Below are 12,450 nucleotides of genomic sequence, written 5' to 3'. Positions count from 1 at the left end.
CTTTCCTCTAGTGGTGTTATGTGAACGTCGACTACATGACACTTCACCATTATTTGGGCCTAGAGGAAGGCATTGGGAAGTAATAAGTAGATGATGGGTTGCTAGAGTGACAGAAGCTTAAACCCTAGTTTATGCGTTGCTTCGTAAGGGGCTGATTTGGATCCACATGTTTCATGCTATGGTTAGGTTTACCTTAATTCTTCTTTCATAGTTGCGGATGCTTGCGAGAGGGGTTAATCATAAGTGGGATGCTTGTCCAAGGAAGGGCAGTACCCAAGCACCGGTCCACCCACATATCAAATTATCAAAGTAACGAACGCGAATCATATGAGCATGATGAAAACTAGCTTGACGATAATTCCCATGTGTCCTTGGGAGCGCTTTCCTTTATATAAGAGTTTGTCCAGGCTTGTCCTTTGCTACAAAAAGGATTGGGCCACCTTGCTGCACCTTGTTTACTCTTGTTACTTGTTACCCGTTATGAATTACCTTATCATAAAACTATCTGTTACCGATAATTTCAGTGCTTGCAGAGAACACCTTACTGAAAACCGCTTGTCATTTCCTTCTGCTCCTCGTTGGGTTCGACACTCTTACTTATTGAAAGGACGACCATAGATCCCCTATACCTGTGGGTTATCACGCAGCTTGCGGGAGGTGACAAGGAGCGTGACCAAGGGCTTTTGCAGCATGGGGTAGTTTCGGAGTAAATAACCACGGGTAGCCTCATCCGGCTCCCTTGGTATTTCAAGACATCGGGGATGGTTGTGCCCCTCAAGCATCAAAGACAAAGGACCGCCCTCTTGGGGCCGGCTGGTCCAAGCGGCCGGCTGCCAGAGGGCGGCGGCATCCAGAAGACGGCCACGGAGTGGGCCGACTCCTAGCAGGCGGCCCCTCGCGCCCTCGAAGTTAGCACCCACATAATCACGACGACACAGGGCGTGGCTACAGTGCGGCCTGCCACCCCCGAATAAAGGGCGGAGCGTGGCCACAGTACAGCGTACTGGCCGGACATCCCTCGCCCGACGCGGCACTGTTGCCACGCAGCCCATGACATCATCCATGGAAGAGAAGGCCATGCTCCCATGACGGGCTGTCGGTATAGCCCACAGGCAGCGGGCCCTACCTGTCCGTGAGAGGCCAAAAGGCGGTGAGCCCTGACAGTCGGCTCAGGGGGAGGCCGGCTCCTGACCAGGCGGCCCTCCCCCTTCCTTGGAGTTTGTGCGCCATTGACCAGAACAGATGGGGAGTGGCTACAGTGAACGCCCACCAGGCGGCGGGACTGTAGCCACGCTCTCCCCGACAAAGCACACATCATCAGAGGCACTGCCACAGTACTAAGCAGCCGGCAAGACCCGCAAGTGGCGGGCCCGGCCTGTCGGCCAAGTACGAGACAGCCGGAGAGACCCACCAGGCGGCGGGACCCAGCTGCCGGCGGAGAAGTCGGCCACCAGAGACACTGACAGTTGGGTCCTACCACCCGGCCAGATTACCATTGTACCCCTGGGGGGTAGGCCTATATAAACCCTCCAGGACACCCATGCAAAGGGTTCAGCCTCTTAGACTACACACACACATAGAGGGAGGAGTAGAGCTAGCCCTGCCCTTCTTCCTCCTCTAGCAAGAACAGCTCGAGGAGCAACTTGTAGCTACTTGTTGAGATAGTGATCATGCGGAGACCCCGCAGAGCAGGACTAGGGGTGTTATCTCCTAGGAGAGCGCCGAGCCTGGGTAAAGTGCGCCGGCGTTCGTGTCTTCGCCTCATCTCATTTCCAGGCACCGACGACGTCTTACTCTCCCCCACCATGATAAGCCATCCTTTGGCATATGTCGGACCAAAACCCCGACATTTGGCGCCCACCATGGGGCTAGGTGCATCGTCGTCCGGAGATCTATTCTGGACGGGAACCCTCTTCCTCCCTGGCGAGCGCAGCCAGCCCGGCACGCCCAATGGCGTTTGCGCCGACGCGCTACATGGCATGGAAGTCGCCTGCGCGGCGAGCTGCCTCGCTGATCTCATCGACGAGATCCGCCTCTCCAATGAGCCCGCGCCCGATGCGGCAGCAGCCAGCTCCGAGAGCTGCCTCATCGACCTCCTTGGCAAGCTCCACATCGCCAACGAGCCGGCCTTCGACCTAGATTCGATCGGCTCCACCGACCTGATGCTTGTCGACTCCGACATGGCATCCCTCGACGCCTTCCCCACCAACGTGGTGGTCATCGATGATCCGCTCCCTCGTGCGGATAGCGGTGGCAGCACCGTCACGGAGGTGCTCGTCATCAGCCACAAAGGAGCCTCTGGCGAATCTGGCCATGATCTGCTGCAGGCGCTGTTGCGAGACCTGTCCGCACCCATCGCGGCAGATGCCAACGCCGAGACGTTGGAGGCCTGCTGTGTCTCCCTCATCGAGAATGCCAAGAAATTGGCTACCATGAGACGCCTCTCTGAGGCCTATCAGCGCAAGATCGACCGCGCTGTTGGCGGCACGCCGGCTCCCGACGGACCCAGCCGCATAGGCACGGTCAGACAACACGGGGCCACCATCGCCAGCATGTTTGGAGAGGACTGCCTGGTCTACACCACGCCCGCGGAGAACATACGTGCTGCCCAGGCGGCAGCAGACGAGCTAGACAACCTGGAAGGCGCCGAGCGTCACTGCATGACGGAGCACGTTCAACAGCTCATCGACTCAGCTGCCACACAGCAAGAAGCTGGCCGCCGCATGGAGGAAGCCGGCCAGCACGCCGAGAATCTCCCCCCTCGCCGAGAGCATGGTGCAACCTCCCGGACGCCGACGGGCGGCGCCCGCGGCCCAAGAGATCCAGAGTCGGCTGCTAGCCGTAGCCGGACATGTATCACCATCGAGCGCGACCAAGACGGCCGCCCACGAGCAGTGGAACGACAGGACGACCATCAGCCTCCCCCACACCGGGAGAGGCGCGCCTCCCCGCCACCTGTTGAACATCTGACTCTCAGCGGCCGGCTTGGCCCCCATGAAGAAGTCGGAGAAAATGATGCCCACCGTCGGATCGACCGCCTGAAGTGTACCCTGGCGCTAGAAGAAGAAGATGCAATCGGCCCGCCTTGTTTTGGTCCCCGCTGTCCGATTTTGGGTTCCGGCAAAACCCTTGAGGTTCGAACACTGGGGTGCACACGAAGATCTCTCCTCCCTCTAGCTCTGACCCTCACTGCGATCTCAAGGCTCAGCGCGTCGAGCCCACAGACCAATAGACACAAGGTTTATACTGGTTCAGGCCACCGATGAGGTGTAATACCCTACTCCAGTGTGGTGTGGTGGATTGCCTCTTGGGCAGAGGATGAACAGTTACAAGGGAAGAACAGCCTCCTGAGGAAAGGTGCTCTTGTGTTTGCTGAACTTGTGAGTGTGAGGGTGATCCGACTGATCCGTCCCCTGCTATGATGGTGGCTAGCCCTATTTATAGACGTCCTAGTCCTCTCCCCAAATATTGAGCGGGACGGGATCCAACAACGACCAAATTCGAAGGGGGACAACCAGTACAAGTTATCCTGACTAAAGGTGGTCTTCGCCTGCCTAAGGCTCAGGTGGTGACGCCGTCTTGGGCTCCACGGTGACCTCCGTCTTGTCATCCTGCTGGCCTTGGTCTCATTGCACCGATATGGAAACCTTTGCATGATGCCTCGGGACTCCTCGCCTGCGCTTGCCTCTTTAGCACCAAAGGGGAAACGAGGACACTGCGCGCTGGCGCCCGGCTGGTGCCCGCCTGGCCTCGGTCATCATGGCTTACGTCACGGGGACTTCGTGAGGTGCCCCTTGCCTAGATCTCTCCGCCCCTCGCGAGCCAGCCTGGTGAGGCCGCCCCGAGGAGGTCTTGCGTCGTCCGCCTCGCGAGGCTGAGCCCCTCGCGAGGGTCTTGAGTGTTTGCTGGTGAAGATGGGCCGTACGGGGCCGCTGGTGGAGCCACGCCGTGGGCCGCAGGCTGGCAAGTCTGGGGACCCCCGTTCCCAGGACGCCGACAGTAGCCCCCGGGCCCAAGGCGCGCTCGGACTAGGCTTCGAGGTGAAGCCAAGGGGCAAGTGCGGAGCGTCGCGGGCCCCAACAGCCTGCAGCCTCGCTTGACGCGTGGCGATTGATTGGACGTGGGCGTCTCCGCTTCCCCATGCTGCCTTGGCAACTGCCTGACTTGACGAGTCCCTGCTGCATGCAAGGAAAAACCATCATTGCCTTTGATCATGGGGATCGCCGGTTGGCCTTCTCCTACTATAAATGAGGAGAGGACGGAGCCCCCGCCGCTCATCTCTTCCTGCTCCGCTCGCTTCTTCTCCCTTGCTTCATTGCTAGTAGCGACACTCATGGCGCCGATACGGAGGTTCTCAGCCGCAGAGAAGGGAAAAAACCCCCACGACGAGCCTGGGCCACTCCCATCGAAGAAGAGGCTGGCCCATCACCACGACGTAGTCGTGAGACCAGAGGTGTCGAGGCCTTGGTGCGAGCGGCCACCTTCCGGGTATCCGCTGCCTCTGTACGCCCAAGCCGAGGGCTCCGGAGGAAGAGGCGACGAGCCGCGCCGCCCATGCCGTGGCCGTGGTCGCCGCACCGTGGTGATGCACGCCGTCACCCCAGGATCCCACGTCGCGGACTCCTCGCGCGAACTCGTGATGTGGGCGGCGATGCCTCCGCGCACTTGGATTTGCTTTCCGCAGTTCTACTCCGCTGAGATGCCGCCGAGGGGCCCCCTCGAGCTTTGGCTGCAGCACGCCAACTGCGACGCCCCGGCGACTGGAGCGGAAGTTGAAGCCGTCTCCTCCGGCAAGATCTTCATGACCCGTGGTTGGGGCGAGGTTGCTCGAGTCTGCCGTGCGGAAGGCACCCTCGCCATCCACTTCGAGTACGACGACGCCTCCATGATGTTCTTCAAGGTCTTTGACGCGGAAGGGCGCCGCTTGGAGTGTTGTCCTGGAGAGGGTCGTCGGGACGGCGCAGCGACCAACGCCGAGCCGGCCACTGGCTTCGCCAGCAGCTCTTCCAGCAGTAGCGGCGGCGCTTGGGAGTCCAGTGACTCTCCCGAGCCCTACGAGACTCCGGAGACGAGCGACGACAGCTACGTGCCCCGAGCTCTCACCGGCCCGGAGCAAGGCCGCAACGTCCGGCCGCCGCCGTCGCTGATCTGGATGGGGTTGGCACCGGCCTCCCATGGCCCACTGTTGATGATGACGTCGGTCGTGCTGGCGCGTGTAGATAGGGCTCCTAGAAACTCCCTTCTTTTGTTCCCTGCGAGGAATCGAGATGGACCCCGCGGGGGCGTGTAAAGGGTCTGTAATGTCTTCTGTTCATATTATCCTTATTATGAAAATTTGCGGGCGCGTGTCCTGTTTCAGCTCGGTCTCCCCTTTCCAACCCCGCGGCGGCTTGGTGCTCTACACCGACAGGTCCCGGTCGCCAGGCAGGCTGCAGCCGTCGCTGGTATGCCAGGTCGCGATGCCGTGGTCAAGGCCAGGAGGTGAGCAGCCCGAGGTCCAGTAAGAGCTCCTGAGGCACGATGCTCAAGAGGTCCCCTTTAGCGCACAAGCAACCACCGAGAGGTAGGAAAGGGAGGCGACGTCGCCGTAAGAGGGCTGCACAAGTGAGAATTCTATGCCGTAGCGCTTGGTCGATCCGGGCGCGAAACTTATCTTGGCAGTCCAGAGCCGGTTCCTTGTGCTGCGGCAGACTCACGCGTCGACGGTCGTAATGGAGCCAGGTTAGGCCCTTGTGAGCCTCCCCCTCTTCTCCACGCTCTTCTGTGTGCTCTACGTCCTCAGGTCCCGGCCCTCAAGCGAGCTCAGCCGCCATTGGTATGCCAGGTCGCGATGCCGTGGTCAAGGCCAGGGGGTGAGGGCTGGAGAGCCAGTAAGAGCTCCTGAGTCACGATGCTCAGGAGCCCCCCTTTTAACGCGCAAGCGAATTGCATGGGAGAAGAGGGAGCCCGCGGTGTCTGCTGTCGTCCTCAGGAGGTCCCTGCAGGTTAGCGCGAGGAGGGACACAGATTGCCACTACGATTGCCCGTCTGCCACTGGTCGCTCCGGAAGAGGATGAAGGCACTGAAGGCCTGGCGAGGTGACGTGCGCGGGGCGTGCCGCGAGTCAGAGCTCGACCGCTCAGATTTGTCAACGTTGTAGGGACAGACCCGAGCACAAGCGCCGTGCCAGCGTGAGTAGCTCCCGTGGTGGGTGACAATCAAGCAGGTGATAACCATAGATAGATTATGCATGGAAAGCGAACTAGCTTAGGTAAATGCAAGAACGATACATGCCACTGGGTCGGACCCGAGCGGCCTGGGGATTATGCAGCCCGAGGGGCGCCCCCAGCATAGTAAGCTAAAGACGTAAAAGGATATGTGCCGTAGGGACAGACCCACGCTGCCTGGGAATGATGTAGCCCGGGGGGCGCTCCCAGCTAAATAAACTCGGAAAATGTCACCTGGTTCCATTGTCGAAGGGATGTTGGGGTAGCTGAAGATGCGCGGCGAAGGGGTTGCTCCTCATGAGCCGTCGGGGCCCTGAGCCTCGGGAGGCTCTGGGGGCCCAGGGGGTTCCTTGAGGACTGTCTCCATCTCCGACAGGACCGCGTGATGCCTGGCCTCCTGGGTCGCCAGGACGCTCCGCAGGTTGCGCTGGAAGGCGGCCGCCACGCTCGGCAGGCCGAACGGCATACGAACGTAGCTGTGAGGTGGGCCCTCGCAACATCGCACGCGCGAAGGCCAGAAGAGCTCCTGAGATGCGGCCCTATTGAGCCCTGGGATGTCGATGCAGATGCGCAGCCCGCCATCCTCGCCTGGATGGGGAGCCTTGCCAGGTGGGCGGCGATCGCCGTGCATGGCCCTTGCATCCTGCAGCTCCTGAGTGGTCTTGGCGATGAACTCCTGAGCGTCGGGCGCTCCTCGCCCGGCGTCCTCCTGAGGGAGACGTGCTGCAAAGCACGCCTCCACGTGGTGCCCGAGCGCCTCCCTCGTGATGTTGGCTAGGCCTGAGGCCCTCCAGAAGAGAGCCCCCGAGCGCTGCCCGAGGAGGGTGCTGGGCGCGCCTTCCTATGAGAGGGAGGGAGGCGCCCCAGGCGCGGGCGCCGATCCTGATGTGGCACCGCTAGAGGCGCCGCACCCCTGAGGCCCTGTGCGGAGTAGTTGCTTCTTCTTCTTGGGGATGGCCTCAGGAGGGTACTGCGCACCATCGTTGTCGGGGTCTTCGATTGCTACGGCTTGGAAGGCACGCTCGAGGGAGCACACCGCATCTCTTTCTTCGCAAGGCATTGTGATGATCACGCCGCTTCCTGGCATCTTGAGGACGTCGTAGCCATGGTGGGTCACTGCCATGAACTTGCCCAGGGCCGGATACCCGAGGATGGCATTGTACGGCAGGCGGATGTGAGCAACGTCAAAGTCGATGAGCTCGGTGCGGTAGTTGTCGCGCTGTCCGAAGGTGACAGGGAGGCGGACCTGCCCTATCGGGGTGGTGGAGCCGTCGGTCACTCCTGAGAAGGGCTTGGTGGGCTAAAGCTGATCGTATGGCACTTGAAGGCTGTCGAATGTCTCAACGGACAGGACATTGAGCCCTGCGCCGCCGTCCATGAGGGTCTTGGTGACTTGTACGTTGCTGATGACGGGTGAGCAAAGCATCGGGAGGGCGCCAGCGGTGGCCGCGCACTTGAGCTGGTCCGCCGAGCTGAAAGTGATGGCACACTTGGACCACCTGAGCAGGCGCGTGGCCTCGAGCCTGGGAAGGGCTGCGTTCACCTCGCGAGCAAACTGCTTGAAGATACGCTGAGAGGCTGGGGCCTGAGCTCCGCCCAAGATGCAGGCGATAGCACGCGGTTCCTGGAAGCCCCCAGCCCCCTCGTCCTGATGGTGGTCATCGTTCCTTCTTGGTGGTGGTGGCAGCGGAGGAAGACCAGCGTTGCCCTGAGGGCGGTCCTCGCGAGGCTGATCCCTCCAGGCGACCTCACGAGGCTGGTCCTGCCAGCGGTCCTCGCGAGGCCGGCCGCGCCACTCCTGGTGGGGCCGCAATCGTCCCAGCGTCCTCTGCCTTGTCCTCCTCCTCGGCTGTAACCCCGGTCATTGTGCTCAGGGCATCGACCGAAGCGTCCATCTCAAATGGCCCTAAGCTCTTGACAGTCGTTGGTGTTGTGGCTGTGTACGTTGTGGAAGGCGCAGAACGGTCGTCTGCTTTTGGACGACTCGGGATGGTCCCGACCACGCTTCGTATCCGGCTCCGCCGCGAGCACGGCTACTCCCTTGCGCTTCACGTCCTTGGCCTTGGCTTTCTTCTCCTCTGGGTCGGTAACTGGGAGCTCGAGGAGCGAAAGGCGCCCCTCCTCAGCTCTCGCGCACATGGTCGCCAGGCTGAACAGCTCCAAAGCCGTGCATAGCTCCTCATGGATGGTGAGCTCCTCCTTCGTCTTGACGTCGCGGACGCCATCAGAAAATGCCGAAATGATGGTCTCGTCCATCACCTTGGGGATCTTGAGGCGAACGCTGTTGAAGCGCTGGATGTACTTCCGCAGGGTCTCTCCTACCTGCTGCTTGATGCGGTGTAGGTCACCCGCGGCCGGAGGGCGGTCGCGAGTGCCCTGGAAGTTGGCAACGAAGCGGTCGTGCATCTTGCCCCAGGAGGAGATCGAGCCCGGGGGCAGGTTCAGGAGCCACGATCAAGCACCATCCTTGAGAGCCATGGGGAACCAGTTCGCCATGACTTTTTCATCACCGTTGGCCGCCTCGATGCTCAGCTCGTAGAGCTGCAAGAACTGCGCAGGGTCGGGGGTGCCGTCGTAGCGAGGAGGCAGGTCTGGCTTGAACTTGCCCGGCCAGACGACGCTACGCAGCTCAGGAGTGAAGGCGCGGCAGCCTGCCGTGGCCACCGGGGCCCTTTGCAGAGGTGGGGCCTGCCCTTGGTGTCCGCTCACCGCCACCGCAGGCGGCGGACGGTCTTGTCGTGGTGGCGCCGGGAGTGCAGGAGCGTTCTCTTGCGGCCGGGGAACTTCTTGGCAGCTTCCTTCTTCTCGCGCGGGCGACCGACGCGGTGGGTCGCGCTGGGGGGCCGCGCACCTTGGCGCCAGAGCGCCGTCTTGGTCCAGAGGTGGTGGGGCGCTCCGTGATCCACGTCGCCCGCAGCTGGCGTAGGGCGAGGCAGCGAGAGGGATGGCGCGGGGGAGCCTCCAGCGGTGCTGACGAGCTCGGCGATGCGGTCCAACCAGTCCTCGTAGAGGACGTCGACTGGGCGGTAGCGCAGGAGCTCGGGTGCCATGAGCAGCGCGGCCTGCGCGTCCGTGGGAGCACGACGAGCGTGCGACGATGAGCCGGCTGGGGTCAGCGACGGAGTGGCGGCGTGGCTGTCCCTCCGCACAGAAGGGTGCAGAGAGGACGCTTGCTGCTCGTTTCCCGCCGGGCCGGTGGTGGCGTTGGCGGCGGGCGACGGGGAACGACGGGGAGGCCCACCGACAGGAGCTGTCTGAGCGACGTGGGCGGCGAGGGCGGCCCGGCGCTCAGCGCGGGCTCGACGAACGTCCGCCATGGATGCGACGAAGCGATGGGACGCGGATTGGCGGAAGGAAAGCTTCGGCGCACCCCTACCTGGCGCGCCAAATGTCGGATTTAGGGTTCTGGTAAAACCCTTCAGGTTCGAACACTGGGGTGCACACGAAGATCTCTCCTCCCTCTAGCTCTCACCCTCACCGCGATCTCAAGGCTCAGCGCGTTGAGCCCACAGAACAAGAGACACAAGGTTTATACTGGTTCGAGCCACAGATGTGGTGTAATACCCTACTCCAGTGTGGTGTGGTGGATTGCCTCTTGGCCAGAGGATGAACAGTTACAAGGGAAGAACAGCCTCCTGAGGAGAGGTGCTCTTGTGTTTGGTGAACTTGTGGGTGTGAGGGTGATCCGACTGATCCGTCCCCTGCTATGATGGTGGCTAGCCCTATTTATAGAGGTCCTAGTCCTCTCCCCAAATATTGAGCGGGAAGAGATCCAACAACGACCAAATTCGAAGGGGGACAACCAGTACAAGTTATCCTGACTAAAGGTGGTCTTCGCCTACCAAAGGCTCTGGTGGTGACGCCGTCTTGGGCTCCACGGTGACCTCCATCCTGTCGTCCTGCTGGCCTTGGTCTCGTTGCACCTATATGGAAACCTTTGCCTGATGCCTCGGGACTCCTCGCCTGCGCTTGCCCCTTTAGCACCAAAGGGGAAACGAGGACACTGCGCGCGCTGGCGCCTGGCCGGTGCCCGCCTGGCCCTGGTCGTCATGGCTTACGTCACGGGGACCTCGCGAGGTGCCCCTTGCCTAGATCTCTCCGCCCCTCGCGAGCCAGCCTGGTGAGGCCACCCCCGAGGAGGTCTTGCGTCATCCGCCTCGTGAGGCTCGGCCCCTCGCGAGGGTCTTGAGTGTTTGCTGGTGAAGATGGGCCATACAGGGCCGCTGGTGGAGCCACGTGGTGGGCCGCAGGCAGGCAAGTCTGGGGACCCCCATTCCAAGGACGCCGACACCCGCATTCTGATGACGAGCCCTTCCCAAAGGGTTCTCGCTCCCCAGACAAACGCCCAAGTACAACGGCTCCGTGAAGCCGAAAGGTTGGCTGGTTGACTACTCCACCGCAGTCAACATAGCAAACGGCAACAAGCATGTTACCGTGAAGTACGTCCCGCTCATGCTCCAGGGCACGGCCCGGACTTGGCTAAACAGCCTCAAGCCAAATAGCATCAACAGCTAGATCGACTTGACAGAAGTCTTCATCCGCAACTTCACCAGCACCTACAAGTGGCCGCCCAAGCCTCACCTGCTCTCTCTGTGCGTCCAAGGCCCCACTGAGTCCACCAGTGACTACCTGACGCGGTGGGCCGAACTGCGCAACTCCTGCAAAGGGGTGCACGAGGTGCAAGCCATAGAGTACTTCACCGCCGGATGCCGGGAGGGAACCTTGCTGAAGCACAAGCTCTTGTGCGACGAGCCGGCCACACTCGACGAATTGCTGATCATAGTAGACAAGTATGCCACTGCCGACTCCTCCATGAATTCGGAGCTCCGGGTGGATGCTCCCGGGAAGGTGCTCCCTCAGGCTCCTCGAACGCCGGCTGGTGATAACAGTCGGCGCCAGCAGCAGAACAACACAAGCGCAAAGTCCTGCAGCCGCCTTCTACCAGTCGGCAGGTGGCGACAGTTGAGGACCAGCAGCCAGAGGGACAACCCATCCCCAAGCGTCAGAAGGGCGTCAAATCTGCTTGGTTGCCTGCCTTCTCTCATGAGCAAACCCTCGATGCATTCTGCAAGTTCCACAGCGGCGCGAAGCCGTCCAACCACACCACCCGGAAGTGTCATTGGCTCAACCGAATCTCCAAGGGCGAAGGACTGTTGCCTCCTCCGCCTGCTGGCCAGCCGCCGCCGCCTCCTGCCCAGCAGCAGCCGGCTCGGCCGGTCGCCGCCATCCAAGACCAATTCCCTGAAGAACACGGAGCCTACGTCGTCTTCACCAGCCAGGCCGACGACAAACATAGACGACGTCAGCAACACCGAGAGGTGAATTCTGTCGCTTCTGAAGCTCCAGAGTTCATGCACTGGTCTGAGAAGCCAATCAGTAGGAGCCGAGCTGACCACCCGGAGGTGATGCCTTCTCCGGGTTCTTATGCCCTGGTGTTGGATGCCACCTTTGCAACGGAGAGGCGAGCTGCTCGTTTCTCCCGGGTCCTGATAGACGGCGGTAGTAGCATCAACATCCTCTACCGCGACACTATGGAGAAGTTGTGCATCAAAGAGAAGCAGCTCCAGCCCAGTCGGTCTGTCTTCCACGGCATTGTGCATGGCCTTTCCTGCTCACCAATTGGCAAGATCAAGATAGACGTCCTCTTCGGGGACAAAGATCAGTTCCGCTGCGAAGCAATTTGGTTCGAGGTGGTTGACCTGGAGAGCCCTTATCATGCACTGGTTGGCCGACCTACTCTGGCCAAGATCATGGATGTACCATACTACGCCTACCTCAAGATGAAGATGCCAGGAACCAAGGGTATTATCACCGTGTCTGGAGATTACAAGAATTCGGCCACCTGTGCTGCTGCCAGCAGCCGGCTGGCCGAGTCCCTTGTAATTGCTGCCGAGAGGAAGCTCCTTGACCGGGTTGTGGCTATGGCCCCCAAGCAGCCGAACCTGTCGCCAGATCCCAAGGAGTCGGAAACTCAGGGCTCCTTCTAGCTGGCCAAAGAGACCAAGAAGATCCCCTTGGACCCAAACCACCCGGAGAGGCACGCTATCGTCGGAACCAACCTCGATAGCAAATAGGAAAGCGAGCTTGTCGATTTCCTCCGTGAGAATCGGTACATCTTTGCATGGTCTCCAAAGGACATGCTGGGTGTTCCGACGGATTTCGCCGAGCACAAGCTACATGTCAAAGAAGATGCCAAACCAGTCAAGCAACCCCTCCGCCGCCTGTCAGAGGAGAAGAGAAGAAT

The 12,450-nt window shown here is 61.0% G+C and overlaps 1 protein-coding gene across 1 annotated transcript; it reads left to right on the top strand.

Moving 5' to 3' along the window:
* The first annotated feature begins 11,737 nt into the window (after window positions 1–11,737).
* On the top strand, window positions 11,738–12,193 carry LOC109775524 (uncharacterized). The gene has a single exon (XM_020334264.1). The coding sequence runs from the start codon at window positions 11,738–11,740 to the stop codon at window positions 12,191–12,193; it is 456 nt and encodes a 151-aa protein (XP_020189853.1).
* Window positions 12,194–12,450: the final 257 nt, after the last annotated feature.

The sequence above is a fragment of the Aegilops tauschii genome, chromosome 4 (genome assembly GCF_002575655.3).
Source record: "Aegilops tauschii subsp. strangulata cultivar AL8/78 chromosome 4, Aet v6.0, whole genome shotgun sequence".
Taxonomy (NCBI): Eukaryota; Viridiplantae; Streptophyta; class Magnoliopsida; order Poales; family Poaceae; genus Aegilops; species Aegilops tauschii.
The sequence above is the reverse complement of the archived record's forward strand: the minus strand, read 5'-3'. Positions and strand labels throughout refer to the sequence as shown.

Coding starts and splice junctions, on each gene's coding strand:
- LOC109775524 (XM_020334264.1), top strand. CDS start 11,738: ATGGAGAAGTTGTGCATCAAAGAGAAGCAGCTCCAGCCCAGTCGGTCT.